This window comes from Anser cygnoides, chromosome 3 (assembly GCF_040182565.1).
Source record: "Anser cygnoides isolate HZ-2024a breed goose chromosome 3, Taihu_goose_T2T_genome, whole genome shotgun sequence".
NCBI classification, from domain to species: domain Eukaryota; kingdom Metazoa; phylum Chordata; class Aves; order Anseriformes; family Anatidae; genus Anser; species Anser cygnoides.
This window is the reverse complement of record NC_089875.1, coordinates 123,099,076-123,116,201: the sequence shown is the minus strand read 5'-3', so window position 1 is coordinate 123,116,201 and position 17,126 is coordinate 123,099,076. Positions and strand designations below refer to the sequence as shown.

At 51.2% G+C, this 17,126-nt stretch overlaps 3 protein-coding genes across 9 annotated transcripts in view; 1 reads left to right on the top strand and 2 right to left on the bottom strand.

Moving 5' to 3' along the window:
- Nucleotides 1-4,655, top strand: part of IFT172 (intraflagellar transport 172) — a 48,884-nt gene extending 44,229 nt beyond the window's left edge. For all 4 annotated transcript variants that reach the window (XM_066995300.1, XM_066995299.1, XM_048055220.2 and 1 more), the window contains 6 exons: nucleotides 1,126-1,221; nucleotides 1,732-1,791; nucleotides 2,650-2,748; nucleotides 3,146-3,299; nucleotides 4,124-4,215; nucleotides 4,481-4,655. In XM_066995300.1, coding sequence (XP_066851401.1) covers nucleotides 1,126-1,221; nucleotides 1,732-1,791; nucleotides 2,650-2,748; nucleotides 3,146-3,299; nucleotides 4,124-4,215; nucleotides 4,481-4,570 — 591 coding nt within the window. In that variant the 3' untranslated portion in view covers nucleotides 4,571-4,655. The remainder of the gene's footprint in view (nucleotides 1-1,125; nucleotides 1,222-1,731; nucleotides 1,792-2,649; nucleotides 2,749-3,145; nucleotides 3,300-4,123; nucleotides 4,216-4,480) is intronic.
- Nucleotides 4,656-4,904: 249 nt separating this feature from the next.
- KRTCAP3 (keratinocyte associated protein 3) lies at nucleotides 4,905-7,669 on the bottom strand. 4 transcript variants are annotated; one of them, XR_010830739.1, is made up of 7 exons: nucleotides 7,420-7,668; nucleotides 7,252-7,311; nucleotides 6,380-6,580; nucleotides 6,011-6,145; nucleotides 5,636-5,707; nucleotides 5,352-5,424; nucleotides 4,905-5,183 (listed from the first exon to the last, which is right to left on the bottom strand). XR_010830739.1 is itself a non-coding variant. In XM_048055198.2 (6 exons), the coding sequence occupies exons 1-5, from the start codon at nucleotides 7,636-7,638 to the stop codon at nucleotides 5,642-5,644; spliced, it is 681 nt and encodes a 226-aa protein (XP_047911155.1). In that variant the 5' UTR covers nucleotides 7,639-7,668; the 3' UTR covers nucleotides 4,905-5,183; nucleotides 5,636-5,641. The 4 variants fall into 4 exon arrangements, 2 of the variants coding, with proteins under 2 accessions (XP_047911155.1, XP_047911156.1); XR_010830738.1 differs by having other exon boundaries at nucleotides 5,364-5,424; XM_048055198.2 differs by lacking the exon at nucleotides 5,352-5,424.
- Nucleotides 7,670-7,728: 59 nt separating this feature from the next.
- NRBP1 (nuclear receptor binding protein 1) overlaps nucleotides 7,729-17,126 on the bottom strand; it is a 41,420-nt gene continuing 32,022 nt past the window's right edge. Inside the window, exons 10-18 of the mRNA XM_048055196.2 lie at nucleotides 16,404-16,502; nucleotides 16,196-16,328; nucleotides 15,803-15,905; nucleotides 9,963-10,013; nucleotides 9,711-9,846; nucleotides 9,573-9,626; nucleotides 9,089-9,152; nucleotides 8,947-9,002; nucleotides 7,729-8,752 (exon numbers count right to left, since the gene is read on the bottom strand). Coding sequence (XP_047911153.1) covers nucleotides 8,654-8,752; nucleotides 8,947-9,002; nucleotides 9,089-9,152; nucleotides 9,573-9,626; nucleotides 9,711-9,846; nucleotides 9,963-10,013; nucleotides 15,803-15,905; nucleotides 16,196-16,328; nucleotides 16,404-16,502 — 795 coding nt within the window. The 3' untranslated portion in view covers nucleotides 7,729-8,653. The remainder of the gene's footprint in view (nucleotides 8,753-8,946; nucleotides 9,003-9,088; nucleotides 9,153-9,572; nucleotides 9,627-9,710; nucleotides 9,847-9,962; nucleotides 10,014-15,802; nucleotides 15,906-16,195; nucleotides 16,329-16,403; nucleotides 16,503-17,126) is intronic.

Sequence of the window (17,126 nt, the reverse complement as noted above, 5' to 3'; positions counted from 1 at the left end):
GCTCATGGGCCTGCGTACTGGGCCTCACAAGGTGCTGTATTGTTGAGTCTTTTGTGCACTGGGATTTGTTTTGGACCATGATATAAAGCAGAGTTCCTGCTGAAGTCTGGATCCACGTGCATTGTGGATGGAACTGTGATAGAGACCTAGATGAATGTGGGACTGGAGCTGCGATAGTACAGGCTGAACAAGAGAAAAGTTCCCAGAGTTAGGATCCTAGTGAAAATCGTAGGGCAGACTGGTGGTTTCCCATAGCTGAGTGTGTTGGGGTCCAGACAGAGGTCTATCAGACAGAAAGAGATAAGCCTGATGTCTTGAAGACCTATACAGACTCACACAGTTGTGGAATGTTGAGGTGTCGGGTAGTCTAATTGGAACCATGAAGGAGGGGTGGCCTTCCCAGTTCTAGCACGATGAGAACCTATCTAGCAAGCAGAAAAGTGAAATTCATCTTGTACCTGCCTGCCCCTCACTGTCCCAAAATTCTTACGTTATGAAGAAAAAAAATATTTACTGTGAGTGTAGCTGAGCACTGGAACCGGTTGTTTAGAGAGGTTGGAGAGTTTCCATTCCTTGAGCTATTCAAAACCTGACCAGACGTGGACCTGAACAACCTGCTGTAGCTGAACCTGCTTTAAGCAGGATAGGGCGCTGTGGTGGTCTAGATGATCACCAGAGACCTTCCAACCTCAGCTATTCCATGATTCTGTGACTTAGATGATGGGAGTTTGGGCATGGCTTCTAGTAAAAATAAAAAGATTTATAAGGCAGAACATAAGACTGAAAGAAGAGATGATAACAGAAAATAACTACTGAAACAGGAAAGAAATACTCTGTTTTCAAACTCTTTGTATGTCTTGGATAAGTAAGGAATCTAGTTACCACAAGGGAGATGCATGTTAAAAGAAAAAACTTCCTAGCAGGAGACCTCCAACCTGGAATGGCCATGAACAAAAATTCTAAAAGCTCCTTCAGTGAAGGCTCTTAAGTTAGATAAACCCATCAGGAATATGTGGGTGCAGAGTCCCTGCTCTAAGGTAGTGGTTTTATGATCTCATGAGATCCCTTCCAACCTATTTTTTTCTGTGATGACTGTTATGGCTTTACTGTCCCCTTTGTCTGCAGGACACTGTGGCTGCTAAGCTGTCCATTTCCCTGCTGCGCCACACTGAACTCCTCCCTGCAGACAAGGCTTTCTATGAAGCTGGAATAGCTGCCAAGGTGAGAACTATCTGCCACTAGAGCAGCTCAGGAGGTGGAGGACCTTGGGCTCAGGGCTTCTCAACTTTATCTTCCACAGTCTTCCCCGAGCTGCACTGGTACACCAGCAGCCAGACACTGTCTTACGGAGTTCTTTCCTCAAACATCTTGACAGCCTCTGTATTTTGTCACAGATTTGCAGTAGGTAGTGGGAGGGCAAATCTCAACTAGCAAGAGTACATGAACTGTAGACCTATGTGGTAGACCAGAGGCCACATTGTATTGTATGGCTCTGTAGATGCAGGACTTCAATTGGTTCACCTTGCTCTGGGTCATCTAACTGTTATCTACTGACAATCCTGATGCTACAGACTGACCACCTGCCCAGACATAATGACACATGGCAAGCATAGCAGCTTGTTCTTACTGTCTGATGCTGGCTTTCTAGCCCGTCACTAAAGTGGGAGAGTTGTGGCTGTGGAGATAAGCTATCAGCTGTGTGGTCTCACTTAGGGTTTCTCTCTACACTAGGCAGTCAACTGGGAGAACATGGCATTCATCTTCCTGAACCGTTTCCTGGACCTCTCAGATGTGCGTATGGTCTGCTGGGGGAGAAGACTATCACACTTAAAAATGATAGTGGTCTGTAGGGCCCACACAGACCCTCAGCCTGGCCATGAGACTCCTGAAGTTTCAATGTGGCAGCACATTTGTGAGCTGGTATTGATGGAGAATGCAGGGGCCCTGAACTTTGCTCTCTCTGCATGTGTGCACAAAGTGCTGAGTACCCCAGCATTAGCTGTGGAAGGACTTGCCATGCAGGGCACCTGAGCAACCCTGACCATGTCACCATGCATGTGCCAGAGTGACCATGCATGTGTGCTGCAGCAAAGAGCAAGTTGGCCTAACAGTTTAGGCCTGTAGTCTTCATGGCTGCAGGTGCTCTTGCAGCCTTCAGAATGATCTCGCCTGAGCTATTCAAACAGAAGGAAAATTATTGGGGGGGGAGGGGGGGGGGGCAGTTGGCAGTGGAAGAAGACATGGCTTGATGCTGTAGCAATGGTGATGCAAGAATCAGGCACTGAGTCCCCATGCTCAATTCCTTCCTTGAATACCCGGTTGGTTACCATAAAACACCAAAAATCCTTGGAAGCTGACAGACCCTACTGTACCAGTCTTCCACATGCAGTCAGTAGCTGCTGGAAAAAAATGCTCCCTATTTCGTCTTTCCTTTCTTTGAGGCTAACTGGCAAGCTTGAGTCATATAGTGTTTAAGGAGCATACATCCACTGGCACTGCTGAGGATGGCTATAAATTGCCACCTCCCAGGAGGGCCAAGTCATCACACTGATAGATAGGGGTATAGGCGATGCCACCCTTACAATACAGATTGTAATGTGAATGCCAAGGATGGTATTCCCTACTGTTCCGTCACTTCTCCTTTCGCAGGCCATTGAAGAAGGGAACCTGGATTCTCTGGACCACTCAGATTTCCAGAACACAGACATTCCCTTTGAAGTGCATCTTCCAGCCCATCAGCATGTGCCTGTGAGTATCATCTACCTTCTCCAGCTCCCTTGAACAGTGATGCTACCTTAGGTCCCCTCTGAACAGGGACTGGAGCAAGGGTGACAGTACAGTAGATGGAAATGTAGTTAGCTCTCTCTCCCATCCTCCCCACCACAAACACACATGCAGCACCGGTATACACACACACACACGCTTTCTCATGCTCCCTCTGCAATATACACTTACTTCTGCACACATCCATGCACTCATTCCCCACCATCAACCCCCATACACACGAGTGTGTATGTGCATACACACATCCTGCATGCATGCTCATGTCCTGCTCTCCCCAGTGTGCTCCCTAGTGTTGAGGAGCAGCAGCTAGGCAGTGGCACAGCATGCAGTATCAGGAGTTGCCCAGGCCTCTGTCCTGCAGGAGGAGAACCGGGAGGAGGCCAGGGACTGGGTGCTTACCATGTCCATGGACCAGCGCCTGGAGCAGGTGCTGCCACAGGATGATCGTGACACATATGAAGCTTCACTGGTGGCAGCAAATACAGGGGTGCGCTCCCTGCCCTGTGTGCTTACAGGTATGTATGCTCCAGGCCAGCTCACACATATGTAGGGAGTGGGGGGGTCTGAGAGAGTCAGGCAATGCTGTAAAAGGAGTAGGGAGATTGTGTGGCTATAGGGAACAGTTCAGCTGGATGAGATAGATTGGCCCATTTTTTAAGTGTGAGGATAACTGAGCACTGGAACAGGTTGCTCAGAAGTTGTGGCATTTCCATGCCTGGAGATATTCAAAAGCCATTTAGATATGATCCTGGGCAACCAGCTCTAGGTGGCCCTGCTTGAGCAGGGAGATTGGACCAGATGACTCTTCCAAATGCAACTATTATTTTTCTATGACTGCTCAGCCTTCCACAGCACTGCCTAGGACATGCTGCCCAGGCTGGCCAGGGCAGGCACACATGTGCACATGTAGCACCTGTCCCCACTTTGCTGCCTTCTACAAAAGCTGTCTGCACTGGCAAGTACTGTCCCCCACTTGCACACCTCACAGTGGGGACTGTGTTGCAGGAGTGGGTCGGAGAAGGGGGTGGCACAGGGATGGGCCTCCAGGAACAGGGCTCTGGCTCCAAAGCTCAGGAGGGGGGGAGGGAGGTGCTGTCACTTTATATTCGCTGGATTGCCTTGCTGAGAGCAGATCAGCCTTCATCTCCCTTTGATCCCACCACTGTGGGCACTTCCTTCCATTTTCTAGTCTCTGCCAGAGCCAGCATTATTCCTCTAGAATGCCTGTTGGGAGTTGCCCAAGTAGCCAGGTGGCCATAGCAAGGAAGGATGGGGTGCACAAGGGAGGGGGTCCGTTGTGGGTCTCACCTTGTTTGTGAGGTTGTTACTGTGTGGCCAGGGTATCCTGTGCTAAGGAACAAGATAGAGTTCAAGCGTCCAGGCCGAGAAGCCAACAAAGACACATGGAACAAGTTCCTGATGGCTGTCAAGGTGAGCCAGGCATTCCGTGGGGCAGGGAGACAAGCTGCAGCGTGTTCAATGCTGTCATTCATGCTGATTATAAAACATTGTCCCACTGGGTGGAGCTACACCAAACCAGGGCCATTTTAGTGCACCACCTTCTCTGCGTGCTGCTGGGCTGGAATGGTGCTGGGGCATTCCTGTGCAGCTCTGTCAGTTCCCTGGGGTACCCGTGGGCAGAGGGTGACTGCACTGCCACATTGCCAATACCAAGGACATCTCTTTTATTTTGCAGACATCTCACAGCCCTGCATGCCAAGATGTGCTCAAGTTCCTCAGCCAGTGGTGTGGGGGACTCCCAAGCACCGGCTTCTCTTTCCAGTGAGTGGGACAGGGAGGAACAATCGCAGCTTTCTGTCCTGTTCTTCAGCTCCCTCCACTTCTGTCCCCAATAAACATGTGTCTCAGCACCGATGTGCTTCTGTTTGTCAGGGGATGCAGAGTCCAGGAGCGCACACAGCTCCCAGGCCATGCTTCCTTGGCCTCAACCTGATTGCTAAACATGCAGACTCCACCCTGATAGGTGACCGTCACAATGAAGCCTTGTGTGAAGAGTGGGGAGCATACCAGGCAGGAAGATAGGCTAACACACCAGCTGCACTGTCCTTCAATCAGTGGACCCAGCTCCCAACCACCCTGGGGAAACACTGCAGCCAATGTGAAAATTAAAACTTTATTTACTCAGAGAAACAACAGTGGCTCACAACAAAGAGGTTCTTCATCTGCTCCTTGGCCTGCTTCTGAGCACAGGCACAGCAAGCTGGCTTTGCCTGCGCTGCAGCTGGACCAGGCCAACCCTTGCTATTGCCAGGCCATGGCACCTTCCCAACCCCTCTACCCCTGGTTGTGCACGTGAGAGACTGATGGAGCTTTTAGTGTACCAGGAAGGGGCTCATGGCCTGGGGAGGCACGGAGAGGGTGTTCAGGGAACATGGCACCTGCAAGGCAAAGGCTGCCTGATGACCATGGGCACCTTGTGTTTGGGACCTTCAGGGTTTGTCCCAGTTGGGGGGGGGGGGGGGGGGGGAAGGGGGGGCAGAAGGGACACGGGTGAGCATATCGCTTCCCGCCCCCCCCCCCCCCCCCCCCCCCGCAGCCCACCCTACCCATGCCTACACCTGTGGCAGGTGCAGGGTACAGCTTCACCCCCATTGTACCAGAGCACTCATGCAGCGCCACCTGCAGGGAAAGAGTGGGTATCAGTCCAGAGCTGTGCTGCAGGGCCAGGGACTATGCTGACACCTCCGGCCAATGTTCGTAGTAGTGCTTGGAAAGAGAAGTCTTAGGAAGCTGATGAGAGCAGAGGGCCCTTTTGACAGCACAGCCCCCCCCCCCCCCCCCCCCCCCCCCCACACCTCCCCAGCCCCTGCACAGCCCACACTGCACTCACCTCCCACTAGGCACAAGTCTCAGCCACCCCAAACAGGTGTTGCCCCTCCTTCAGTGTACCTGGCTTGACCAGCTATAAGAAAAGAGAAGTAGAGGTTTGCAGGGCCCTACAAAGGGCATGTGAAGGATTGGGGCAGGAGAGTCCTCAGGCCAGCCAGGCCAGAACAGGCTTGGCTATCAGCAGCACTGGTTCCACCTGCAGCAATCCAAGATGAAAGGGTAGCAGTCCATCACCAGTGTTGGCTAGAAGTAGTCCAAATTTATTTCACACGCTGTACTTATTGCCTGTTTGCATGAAAACAAAACCCAGCACTTTCAAAATGCAGGGACAGACAGAGAAACCTGTCTGTACTGATGGGGGGGGGGGGGGGCATACCTGGTCTTTGCCATAGGTGCGTCCGCAGGGGCCAATGCCCTGTAGGATCAGGGCCACCAAACAACACCTGCCAGACAGCACAGCTTCTGCAGCCACCAGCACCACGGAGGGGAACCAGAGCGCCAGGGCTGTGTCCTGCAGAAGGTCAGAGGCTCTCTCAGGGAGTGTGGATCCACGGCACTCAGCATACAGCTCAGAGGAGAGCCCATGCAGGCAAAGGGGTCGGGGGGGGGGGGGGGAAGGGAAGGAAAAGGCCAGAAAAAAAAGGAAGCAGGAAGGAGAAATGAAACAAAAGGAAGTGGGGGGGGGGGGGGGGGGGGGGGGGGGGGGTGCAAATGGGTACACAGGGCGCTGGCCCCATATACTCACATAGATGCGCGTAGTGTTGAAGGGACAGTCATTGGTCGCTATGGCTGCACGGGCGTCAGCTGGCAGTGCAGAGCTGTTGCAGCCTGTGACAAGGCGCATGCCACGGCTGTGAACTGTGAGGGCGATGGCTAGCGCCAGGCCCACGCTGCATGCTGTAGACAGCAGGCAGTTCAACAGGGACACACTCAGTAAGGTCCAATGCTGCTGGCAGCAAGGAAAGCATGTGAGAGTGGTGCTGGCCAGAGCCAGGGGAAACACCAGGGCTAGATACTGCCACTGCATGGGCCAGGCACACACCTCTGTGCGGTCTCTGTACAGGGTAATGGACGCACTGATAACCCTGCAGAAGTTTGTGCCAAATACATACACTCCCTTGCTTCGTCTCATGTGGCTCGGTCCTCTACTTTGACAAAGCTTTTGTACTGCTCACATCCTTCACCTTGCCCATGAACCAAGAGGCTGCTCCCACAGGCTCCTGCAGCCCGAAACCCATTCTGCCCCATCTCCACAAAGAGCTGAGGCTATCAGCAGCAGCCCTGCCTCATAGCAGACCCACACTGTGCGAGCCCACAGTGAGATGCCTGACTCCGGCTGCAGCTTTTATGCTTTAGCTGAAACTTTTCTACCCCAAGATGATGCCTGGTGCCCAGACTGCTGCCCACCCTCCCAGTGCTGCCAAGGAGGCGGAGGCAGCACAGCAGGCAACACCCGCAACCCTGCGAGCTATCAAGGCACCAGCAGCAGAAGCGGAAGGAACTGCTGGGGACAAGGTCCAGAGGAGCAGCTGCCGGCAGGGCCCAGGCTGCACGGAGGCCCCCAACCTGCCTTTTCCCTGGCTGGCTTAGCTCTCGGTCTAGCAGCCCCACACTCACCAGGGCGGCCCGGGACAGGTTGTGCGACACCAGGATGGCAACGATGCCCGCAGTGATGCTCTGCAGGGAGAGATCCTCACTCAGCAGGCGCCTCGGATGGGGCCACGTTCCGCCCCCCCCTCCCGAGGCCCAACCTTCGTCCCCGTCCCAGCCCCACACCGCTCTCACCAGCAACCCGGAGACCACGGACACGACGTTGGCCACCGCATACTCAGGGGTGACAGCGCGGCTGGCGCGGGCCACATGCCGCAGGACGGAGCCGTGCACGATGGCACCCAGCACCAGGCTGCCGTGGCCAAGCACGATAAGGCCCAGCCCTGCGCGCATCAGCCGCCGCGGCTCCGCCAGCGCCGCCGGCCCCCGCCACCCCGCGCGCCCGCCAGCCATGGCCGCCGCTGCCCCGAGGCCGCCCACAGCCGGGGCCGCCCCCAGGCGGAGCCCCGCTCCGCCCCAGCCCGGAAAGAGGCAGCACTCAGGTATTTACAAAACAGTTTATTAAAAATAGGAAATGATAGAAATGAGATGCGGGGGCAGCGCTGCGCCCAGCCCTGGAGAGGCATGTGGGACTACGGGTCCTTCGAGCACCCCGAGACAGGAGGGGGACCCCACGGGAGCCTAGGCAGAATTGCTGCCCCAGCAGCCCCCATGCCAGCACCACTGGGCTCCAGGCTGCCTGCGGAGGTCCCGAGCGCACACAGGACCCGTGGCAGCATAGAGCAGGGCAGGCAGGGCCAAGCTAGGCTCCAGGATGCTGCTGCAGGGGACACAGCCCAGGTCAGCATACACCGCAGCCTTGCACCTACAGTGCACGCTGAAGTGCAGGACAGAGGCTGTGCAAAACAAGTAAACAAAGTGCAGCCAAAGGGGAGCAGAAGAGGCAGGCAAAGCGCCAGGCTGGTGCTATGGGAACCTGGCCACCGCTGGCTCCCTCTGCGCAGGAAGGAGGGTAGTGACTGTTGCCAGAGGCAGTTGCAGAGGGGTAGAAAGTAGGAGCAGGACTTAAGGGCTCGCCCCTGCTTACCTTTAAATTAAAAAAAAAAAAAAGAAATAAAGAAGAAAAAACCGTTTCTGTGCTGTGCAAAAGACACTTTGTACAATTCAAACAGAACAAACTCCATGCACATGAATGGGGGCTATAGAACACCCCAAGCCAGGACCCGGCTCCCCGGCACCACCTGGCAAAATCCCAACAAAATCAGGGCTGGAAATAATACTGATGCACATAGTCCCCTTTAATAGGCGGGCAGGGAGGATTGTCACTGGGCCCAGCCACGGCACATGCAGGACGAGCTTCCAAGCACTGCAGCTGGGGTCTTGCTGATGCCCTATGGTGATGGACAGACACAGAAGGGGTCGGTCACAGGCAACAAAGCCGCACTGGCCGCCTGGGAGTCAAGGGGTGCTAAGATGACACAGTCACTGCCGTCAGGGCTCCGTTCCGGGTGTAGTAGAACTTGCTAAATGCCTCTTCAAGTAAACAGGTAAGTCTGCTCTGGTCAGCCTGGGAAGAACAAGCTACAGTGAGGCATGGGCCCAGGGGTGGATACAAACACAAGAGCTTGGCCAAAGACTGCCACAGAATGTGGGCAGGGACATTCTTTTTCTCCTACCTCCCCAGGAAGACAAGGAAGGACATGTAAGTCTGAGAAAGGAAATGCAGAGCTACATCCCTGCCTGAAAATCAAGCCTGCTCACCTCACTGATGAATCCAAGCTGGACCAGTTCAGCTGCCAGTTCCTGGATATTGTCATCTGCAAGACAGGGAAGGGCTTAAGTCCCAGGTCTAGACTACACTGTTGATCCCAGTGTACAGGAGTACAGGAAGAAAGGTACTTACTGGGCTGCAGGTCACAGCTCAAGTGTCGATTCAACTTGTCTTCCAGTTTCAGCAGCAGTGTTAACTGCATGGTAGAGAAGTTCTCATGAGGGGCTGCAGTTTTACAGGCTGCCACTGGCAGTAGCCACCACAGCCAGGAATATCCCCCCAAAAAAACATCGAGATATGAATCACCCCCCTGCAGAACCCCACAGGAGTCTAACAGAAAAACCACATCCAGTGCCATTCCCAAAACACTGCCAGCAGCACCGTCCTGTGGAGGAAGTGCCTTAAGGCTGCACCTGAAGGGTAACCTCTAAGTGTTAGCTGAGCGGAATGTTGTCTACAGGCATACTTGATCTGGCTTTGGGCCCCACAGACTGTAACTCTGGTAGCAGAAGGTCACACAAGGCATCAGCAGCAAATCAGCATGGTACCACATACTCTGCACAGCTGCCTCACTATACCCCCACACAGCATGGTCAGCAAGAACATGGGAACGTACATGGTGTTTCACTCCCTCCTCTACTGACTCAATGTTGCACTGCATCAGCACCACCTGAAACAGAAGCAGATACACACCATGACTCACTGCTGCTGCAGAGCACACCTGCCTGGGGAAGAACAAGTTCCAATCTCTCACCTTGCGGGTTTCTACCTCAGCTGGCTCTGGAGTTGGGGTTTTCACTGATGGTGGAGCAATGGGAGACTTCACCACCACCTGCTGGGGCTGCTGGGGTCGTGGCATCCCAAAAGCTGTAAGTGGGTAGATACCATTCCTACAAGAAAGGATCAGGGTCTGAGGTTATGGCTCATCTATATGACTCCAGTCTCTCACACAATTGAAGATGCACATAAAAAAAACATACTACCATAGAAAAAAAACACCTCTTACCTTACATCCTCCAGGAATTTGTCCAGCTCCAATGCTGGAGATTGTGAAAAGCTGGAGGGAAAGAAGTACTGAAGTGAGAAGTCATCTAACAGAACTATCCACTCAAGCCTCTTTAGATGCAGTTTCAAATCCCCATGTCCTAGACTACACCTGTGTATGGAGGCAGAATGAGTACAGCCAGTCAAAGGCAAGGTGTACTCACTTATGCCAGTACATCTTTCTGTGCCAGAAGCAACTGTTCACAGAAGCTAAGGATGAGGCAACATTTTATTAATGGCAGAAAACAGTTATCACCTCCTTGTAGAGAGCTGTCCCAGCTAGAACTGTGGAAGCTAGCCCAGTAACACTATGTTCCCAGCGCGTTTTTTTTTTGTTGTTGTTGGTTTTTTGTTTTTTTTTTTTTGTAGATCTCTTTTCTGACAGACCCATAAAGTCTGGGTCCCGTCTCCAAACAAACAAAGGCACTAAGAGCTGCCAAGGAAAGAACCGCTGCAGGAGGTGATGGTACAGTATGACTAACCATATCACTCCAGACCGGCAGCTAGAAACTACACCTCAGGATTTAAGGCCCTACCCAAATATTCCTCACTGCAGTTCTAGAGACTTTTGTTCTCTGTGTAATTCCTTTCAAAGATTGCTTGTTCATCCTTGGTATCTTTTTAACATAGTGTTCCAAAGGAAGTCTTCCTATCAATTTGTTTTGAACTCCCCAGCCTTTAATTCCACTGAACATCTCACCTGCTGGCAGCTGAGAGAAGATCATAAACACTGACAACCCCCTTCCTTTGTGCATGTCTACTGTTTTTCCCCTCTCTCATCCTCAAAAACGTACAGTTCCTCACTGCGTTGACAATTATTCCTACCTAGTCACTTGGTGAAGTCAGCTAGCTGATCTGCTCCAGCACAAAGGCTGTCACATTGTGCATGTATGATGTACACAATGTCTTCAGACATTTCATCCAGTTAGTGTAAACTTCTCTCCTGTTATTTAGCAACCTGGTATCATATTAGCTCTCAGCTATAGTTATGCAGCAGTGTGTTTTCATGAAGCTGTCAATGATCTTCTCCTGTGGCTTTAACTCACAGCCTACTCAAACAAACATTTTTTTCCCCTCTCTGAAGCACATTATTGTTCTTTTGCACAGTACAGGGAGTTAGTAACACCAGAAGAGTCCACCTTTCTGGTTCTGGCAAGTTATGAGCCACAGGTTCTCCTATTTCACTAATTCTCCAGTAAAACATTTTCCTCATCGCTGCTGTCAATTCAGCTTTTTAGCATCTACTTGACCACAACTTCTTTTAGATTGGTTGAAATAAAGACTTGCAGCAGCCAATGTTCCCCTTTACTACAGTAAAGTAAGACTATGAAACCACTTTTGATGAATTTGAGAGATCAGTAAGAGACTGCAAGCTGCTTAAATTCTGCCATGATCATCCAAATGCTTTGCTGCTCCCACAGAGCTGGTCTAGACTTCACATCTGCCTTGGTTCCTCAAACCACTCTGCAGCCCTTTTTAATACACAATACCTGTTATTTTCCCATCCCATCCTCTAGGATAGTAGAAAAATAATACATTTTTTCTAGCAGTACAGCTTATGTGGCATTCTGATAAATCATCTGGAAATTATACTCTCCAGTATTTCAAGTCATTACTCTGCTTTATTTTGCTTTTTCCCAGCACCTCCAACATACTGTGCAACAACAAAAAGCAGATCCCAGCTAAGTGTATGCCAAATAACCAATGCTCTGCAGAATGAAGTCTAATATACAGAATTTCTCTTGCACAGCCTTGGCTATTAGTTCTTTGTCCTCTATTCTGACACTTAAAATAAGAATAAAAAGATTCTAAATATAGTAAATAAGTACCAGTCCCAGGACAGAACCATGAGGGACACCACTCATTAATGGCCTCCACCTGGCCATGGAGCCATTGGCCACCACTCTCTAGGTGCAGCCTTCAAGCCAATTCCTTATCCACTGAATGGTCCACCCTTCAAACCCATCTCTTTCCAGTTTGGAGATCAGGATGTCGTGTGGGACCGTGTCAAAGGCCTTACAGAAGTCCAGGTAGATGACATCCATCGGTCTTCCCTTGTCAGTTGATGCAGTCGCTCCATCACAGAGGGCCACCAGATCGGTCAGGCACGATTTGCCCTCGGTGAAGCTGTGGTGGCTGTCCCACATCACCTCCTGGTCTTGCATGTGCATTAACATTGCTTCCAGGAGGATCTGTTCCATGATCTTCCCAGGCACAGAATCACAGAATTGTAGGGGTTGGAAGGGACCCCAAGAGACCATCGGGTCCAACCCCCCTGCCAAAGCAGTTCCCTAGAGCAGGCTGCCCAGGCAGGCGTCCAGACGGGCCTTGAATATCTGCAGAGAAGGAGACCCCACAGCCTCCCTGGGCAGCCTGTCCCAGTGCTCTGTCACCCTCACCGGGAAGAAGGTGTTTCGCATGTTGGTGCGGAACTGCCTGGGCTCCATTTTGTGGCCATTGCCCCTGGTTCTGTCCCCACAAACCACTGAAAGGAGGTTGGCCAAATCCCTCTGTCTCCCACACTTAAGGTATTTGTAAACATTAAGATCCCCTCTTGGTCTTCTCTTCTCAAGGCTGAACAGACCCAGGTCTCTGGGACTACTTGCTGAGGACAGACACTATTCCCTCATCAAGGTCGTCGATGAAGATGTTGAACAAGACCAGACCCAGCACCGACCCCTGGAGAACGCTGCTAGTCACAGGTCTTCAGCTAGACTCTGCGCCACCGATCACCACCCTCTGAGCTCAGCCAGTTCTCAACCCACCTAACTGTCCACTCCTCTATCCCACGCTTTCTCAGCTTCGCTAGCAGGATGTCGTGGGAGACAGTATCAAAAGCCTTGCTAAAGTCAAGGTAGATGACACCCACTGCTTTCCCCCCATCTACCCAGCTGGTGATGCCATCATGGAAGGCTACGAGGTTGGTCGAGCACGACTTCCCCTTGGTGAATCCATGCTGACTACTCCTCACAACCTTCTTCTCTTCCAATTGCTTGGAGATGGCATCCAGAACAAGCTGTTCCAACGCCTTTCCGGGGATGGAGGTGAGACTGACTGGCCTGTAGTTGCCCGGATCCTCCTCCTTGCCCTTCTTGAAGACCGGAGTGACATTGGCTATCCTCCAGTCCTCAGGCACCTCTCCTGTTCTCCAGGACCTTTCAAAGATGATAGAGAGCGGTTCGGCGATCACCTCTGCTAACTCCCTCAGCACACGTGGATGCATCCCATCAGGACCCATGGACTTGTGTGCAGTGAGCCCACTGAGATGCTCCCGAACCACTCCCTCATCAATCAGGGGGGAGATCTCCACTTCCCAGACTCTTTCTACTCCCTCCAGGGTCCAGGGGTACCGGGGGGGGGGAGGGAGTCTTTGAAGCAAAGACCAAAGCAAAGAAGGCATTCAGTATCTCTGCCTTCTCAGCGTCCCCCGTTACCAGGACACCCCCCTCATTCAGCAAACAGAGGTGAGGCTCACCGGTCTCTAGTTCCCCAGGTCTTCCATCAACCCTTTTTTAAAAGTGGGAGCGATGTTTCCTTTTTTCCAGTCACCAGGGACTCCACCTGACTGCCAGGACTTTTCAAATGGGCTAGAGAGAGGCTCGGCAACTCCATCAGCCAGTTCCCTGGGGACCCTGGGAGGCACGGCATCGGGCCCCACAGACTTGTACTCGTTCAGCTTCATCAGGTGGTCTCCAACCTGCTCTTCGCTTACAGCGGGAGGGACTCGGCTCCCCCAGCCCTCATCTTCGGGTTCAGGGAAACAGAGACGTGTGAGGCCTGACTGGCGGTGAAGGCTGAGGCAAAGAAGTTGTTGAGTACCTCAGCCTTCTCCATGTCTCTCGTTACCAGTTCTCTCCTCTGCCATTTATCAGCAGGGGGTACGCTCTCCTTGGCCTCTCTTTGCTGGCCAATGTACCTACAGAATCCCTTCTGGGTTTTGTTTTGGTTTTTTGCTTTTTTTTTTTTTTTTGTGTCCCTTGCCAAGCTCAGTTCCATCCGTGCCTTGACTTTCCTGATCCCATCCCTGCACATCTGGACAGCATCCCTGTACTCATCACTGGCCACACGTCCCTGCTTCCACTGCCTGTGCATTTCCTTCTCACATCTCAGTTTGACCAGCAGGTCTTTGCACAGCCATCCCAGTTTTCTGCCCTCCCTGCCCTCTTTCTTACTCAGGGGGATGGAGAGTTCTTGTGCTCTAAGAAAAACATCATTAAAAGAGTTATCAGCTGTGTTCAGCTCCTTTTTCCCTAAGGAGAGCATTCCAGGGGATCCCATCCACCTTGTCTTTAAATAGCTTAAATTCACTCTTTGGAAGCTCAGGGTCCTGACTTTGCTCTTTTCCAGGCCCGTATTCCTCGAGATCACAAATTCAACCAGGGTGTGGTCACTGCAGTCTAGACTGCTGTCCTGGTTCCAGTTAGGACAGAGTTAATTTTTCCTCATAGTAGCTGGTAGGGTGCTATGTTTTGGATTAGGGTGAGAAGAGCGCTGATAACATGCTGATGTTTTAATTGTTGCAGAGCAGTGTTTACACCAGGCCAAGGACTTTTCGGCTTCTCGCTCTGTCCTGCCAGCGAGCAGGCTGGGGGTGCAGCAGGAGCTGGGAGGGGACAGACCCAGGACAGCTGACCCAAACTGCCAAAGGGGTATTCCATACCATCTGGCGTCATGCTAAACAATATATAGGGGTGGCTGGCCGGGGTGGGGGGCCGGCTGCTCGGGGATAGGCTGGGCATCGGTCAGCAGGTGATGAGCAATTGCATTGTGCATCACTTGTTTTCTTACACATTATTAATACTATTATCATTATTACTATTATTATTATTATTATATTCCTGTCTTAATAAACTGTCTTTATCTCAACTCACCGGCTTCACTTTCCCGTTTCTCTCCCCCATCCCAGAGAGGGAGGGGGGAGGGTGAGCGAACGGCTGTGTGGTGTTTAGCTGCTGACCGGGTTAAACCACAACAACTGCCTCCAATCTTAACCTCTTTAATGAGTTCAGCTGCACTGGTAAGCACCAAGTCCAGTAACGCTTCTCCTCTGGTTGGTTTGTCTAATACCTGGACCTGGAAGTTATCCTCAACACACACTGGGAGTTTCCTGGATTGCTTACAGCCTGCTGTGAAGCTTTTTCAGCTGACATCTGGGTGTTGAAGTCCCCCATCAAGATGAGAGCATGCTTCAACTACAAGAAGCGTCACGCTTGCACGAAGCCCTCATCAACAGGCTCCCCTTGATCAGGCAACTTGTAGTAGACCCAACCACAAGGTGACCTTTATTGGCCCCATCCTTAATTTTTACTCACAAGCTCTCAGCTTGTCCATTGCTGTTTCTCAGAGGCATCTCTTTGCAACCAAAATGAGCTGCTCTGTTATGAAAACACTGAGGAACCGTTTCTCCAACACACTGGACTCCATTCAACAAGTCACTTCCGAGTCACTTCCCCAAACTATTCTGCCAGGTTTAGCTAAGGATTGCTCCAACTACAGTGTGCTAGTTTCCCTCCCCTCAGTCTGGGGCACAAGTCACATCTCACACCAGCGTTGCATGAACATATTCCACACAGCTAAATTCTTCCACTCAACAGCTACCCTCCACCACATTTTCATGTTTAGATAAAGTGCACGCTTCTTCACCAACAGTTCCCTTCTGTTTATCAGTTATTGGTGAAATGACAACACTAACTTGAAGGCAAGAGTCCCGGGCAGTTCATTCATTGCCCAGCCCAGTGCCATGGAGCCTGATTCCACATACACCTGAGCAGAACCCCTCCAAACACACCAATGGGTACTCACATCATCTTGACTCCTTCCCTATCTGCATGATTAATCTCTGCCAACACTGCACTCATGTCAAGGTTTTTGGTCATTTCTTCTAAAGCGTTTTCAGGAATCATATCTATTAAAAGAGAAAAAAGTTAGACCTGAACAACTGCAATTCCCTTCCATCCTAAGAAGAAGAATAAAAACCCACAGGCTTTGTGATGAAAAACTCTTGTGCCACTCAGAGCAGGCAGAGCACCATATTTCTTCAGGCTCTGCAGCGACCACAGTTCTGTTTCACAAGGCCCTGGTCCCTGCCTGTTAAGACCAGCACAAAGGTCTTGCTTTCCAGAATGTCAGCCGCAATGACAACTTAGTAAAGCTTTTCATAACACAAGATGCAGCAGCCTGGGACTCCATACTCACGCTGATGCCCAACGATACAGTGAGCAGCTAGTAGCTTTAGTGATGGCACCTCAAACAATGCCTGATGAAAAAGGAGCTCCCGGGCAGTAGGACGCTTGCTAGGGTCCTGTTCTAGACACTTCTGAATGAACTCCTGAAAGACAAAAATTGCACGAGATGGTGTGCAATGCCAAGAGGTCTACATGGGTGCTGAGCCTCCTTCACTCACCCTCTGCAAGGGGTCCTCCAGCAGCTGGATGGCACTGTTAATGGCCTCCTGGGGCACATACGATGACTCTCCATTACCCTGTATTTCCAGTACTGCCATCTGCAAACACAAAAGTAGCATATTAGACTTCACCAAGAAATGCTTACTATACATTGAACAGACCTCATGACCACCACTGCCAAGTGTGAGATCTTAACAGCCAAGGTGGGGTTTTTTTGTGCTATTTAAGGTCACAGTTTGTAGAGGCAGAGAGAGAATAACTGTTTTATTATGATAGCTTGTTTCTAGCACCTTAACAGATCGCCAGAGAGGCCTGAAAACTATGCCAGCATCACCTTAGACAGCTAGTATCTCTATTTTGAATCTCATAATCCATTGGCCTACACTTGTTTGATAATTACCATCCTCTAATGAAGCAGTAGCTGGATCACTGACAGAATCTGACAGTGTCCCTCCTAGCGGTATGAATTGCTCTATATTACATGCAGAAAAGCAAGCACACAATGCCACCCAGAACCAGCTCCAACCAACACATACACAAGTTCCAAGCTAGGAAAGGCTGGCAGAAGATCCCAGACAATGTCTGAAGATTCAGCTCCAGTTTACTTTCCTAAAAGTTGTGTGTTTTCACAGGTCTTTTCTTGCTTCACTTATGGGATGCACAGCATAGGTTCAGAATTGTGTGTGTTGGCTCTTGCTGACAATTGTCCCCAGATAACTTAT

What these genes read in the sequence shown, in the direction of transcription:
- KRTCAP3 (XM_048055198.2), bottom strand. Translation starts at nt 7,638, where the DNA reads ATGGCTGGCGGGCGCGCGGGGTGGCGGGGGCCGGCGGCGCTGGCGGAG. An exon ending in TCAACACTACGCGCATCTAT is followed by an intron (nt 6,146 to 6,379) that starts GTGAGTATATGG and finishes GACCTTCTGCAG; the next exon opens with GACACAGCCCTGGCGCTCTG. An exon ending in GCACCTATGGCAAAGACCAG is followed by an intron (nt 5,708 to 6,010) that starts GTATGCCCCCCC and finishes CTTTTCTTATAG; the next exon opens with CTGGTCAAGCCAGGTACACT.